General features: G+C 45.3%; 1 protein-coding gene across 4 annotated transcripts; it reads left to right on the top strand.

Moving 5' to 3' along the window:
- The first annotated feature begins 436 nt into the window (after positions 1–436).
- On the top strand, positions 437–1277 carry LOC120104012 (putative germin-like protein 2-1). 4 transcript variants are annotated; one of them, XM_039119678.1, is made up of 2 exons: positions 437–589; positions 683–1277. In XM_039119678.1, the coding sequence occupies exons 1-2, from the start codon at positions 446–448 to the stop codon at positions 1256–1258; spliced, it is 720 nt and encodes a 239-aa protein (XP_038975606.1). In that variant the 5' UTR covers positions 437–445; the 3' UTR covers positions 1259–1277. The 4 variants fall into 4 exon arrangements, with proteins under 4 accessions (XP_038975606.1, XP_038975607.1, XP_038975605.1 ...); XM_039119679.1 differs by having other exon boundaries at positions 437–611; positions 747–1277; XM_039119677.1 differs by having other exon boundaries at positions 437–611; positions 702–1277.
- Positions 1278–1582: the final 305 nt, after the last annotated feature.

Raw genomic sequence — 1582 nt, 5'->3', positions numbered from 1 at the left:
AGATTCTTTATTCTTGCTATCTTTTTCATCAGAATTTTTTAAAAATCTTCAGTTTTTTTTAATTTATGAGTCTTTGTTTTTAATGGAGATATTCCAGAACTCAGAATTTCTGGCCTTTGTGTCGGAAAATAAAAAATCGTGAAGTATATGAGGACCCAATATGGCTCCGCCTCTAGCGAACAGTTTGTGGTTCTGGGGTCTGCCAGAGGTGGGTATATATTTATATACATTTACATTTTTTTGACCATGTGCTCTAACACCAAGACTATCAAACCTTTTGATCTCTATGACTGGATACACACAATAGACTGCATCTACGGCCTGCAGAGCAAGTAATTTGTGTGAAACCTTCATACCTAACCTCATAGACTCTTCTACTGCGTTATTAGAGCATGACTGGTTCCATCTCCTGGTCTATATATACCGATCCTCTCCACGCCTTCTTATGCCGCCAAATACCCTCATTTCCTCTAAAGATTTAATTTCGTATAGGAAAGAGATGGCTTGCCATATCCTCCTCTTTGCTCTCCTTGCCCTGGCTTCCTCTCGTGTGATGGCCTCCGATCCCAGCCAACTTCAAGACTTCTGCGTTGCTGACCTCAAGTCCCCTAGTAATTACTCTTCACTCTTATCTTTTACTAGTTTCAACATAATGGTTTACGAGTTACCCTTTGTTGCTTAGCTTCTTCCTTTGGATGCAGTCCTTGTGAATGGTTTGGTTTGCAAGCCACCAATGCACGTGACAGCGGACGACATCTTCTTCTCCGGCCTCGATATGCCAGGCAACACGTCGAACCAGCTTGGGTCCAAGGTGATGCAGGTGAATGTGAACCAAATTGCAGGGCTCAACACCCTCGGCATCTCCTTGGCTCGAATAGACTATGCACCTTACGGTCTCAACCCACCACACACCCATCCCCGGGCCACCGAGATCCTTACAGTGTTAGAAGGCACGCTCTATGTCGGCTTTGTCACATCCAACACCAACAACGGCAACCTTATCTTCACTAAGATGCTCAAGAAGGGTGATGTCTTTGTGTTTCCCGAAGGTCTAATCCATTTCCAATTCAACTATGGTCCAACACCTGCCGTGGCCGTTGCAGCCCTAAGCAGCCAGAACCTTGGAGTGATCACTATAGCCAATGCAGTCTTTGGATCAAACCCACCCATCTCTGATGCGGTTTTGGCCAAGGCCTTCCAAGTGGGCAAGGATACGATCAAGTATCTCCAGGCTCAGTTCTGGGTGGATAACAACTAGTGAAGAAGGCCACAAACGGCGTAGTGCAAGTGTCAGCACATATGGTTCATCTTGTGAATTGCTTCCACAAAGCGATTTTTTGGCATATGGTTAAATAGGTATCTGTTTAGTCGACCAAAAAGAACACCCGCTGGTTTAGAGGTGTTCATTTGTTTGGTGTACGTGTATTGTCACGCCCCAAACCCGAGGCGCGGCAAACGCCGCACGCCCGCACGGTGGGCCGCGCAGGCGTGCAAGGCATCGGATTACATCAAAGCAAATACAGATGTTCAAGACTTATTTGAGGATTAAAAGCAGATGCTTAAAATTGACAAAATACTTAAA

This window comes from Phoenix dactylifera, unplaced genomic scaffold (genome assembly GCF_009389715.1).
Source record: "Phoenix dactylifera cultivar Barhee BC4 unplaced genomic scaffold, palm_55x_up_171113_PBpolish2nd_filt_p 000598F, whole genome shotgun sequence".
In the NCBI taxonomy this organism is placed as follows: Eukaryota; Viridiplantae; Streptophyta; class Magnoliopsida; order Arecales; family Arecaceae; genus Phoenix; species Phoenix dactylifera.
The sequence above is the reverse complement of the archived record's forward strand: the minus strand, read 5'-3'. Positions and strand labels throughout refer to the sequence as shown.

Bases quoted from the DNA above. Each gene is read 5' to 3' on its own strand.
- LOC120104012 (XM_039119676.1), top strand. From the start codon at position 446: ATGCCGCCAAATACCCTCATTTCCTCTAAAGATTTAATTTCGTATAGG. The intron at 612-695 runs GTAATTACTCTT...TTCTTCCTTTGG, and splicing joins TGCTGACCTCAAGTCCCCTA to ATGCAGTCCTTGTGAATGGT.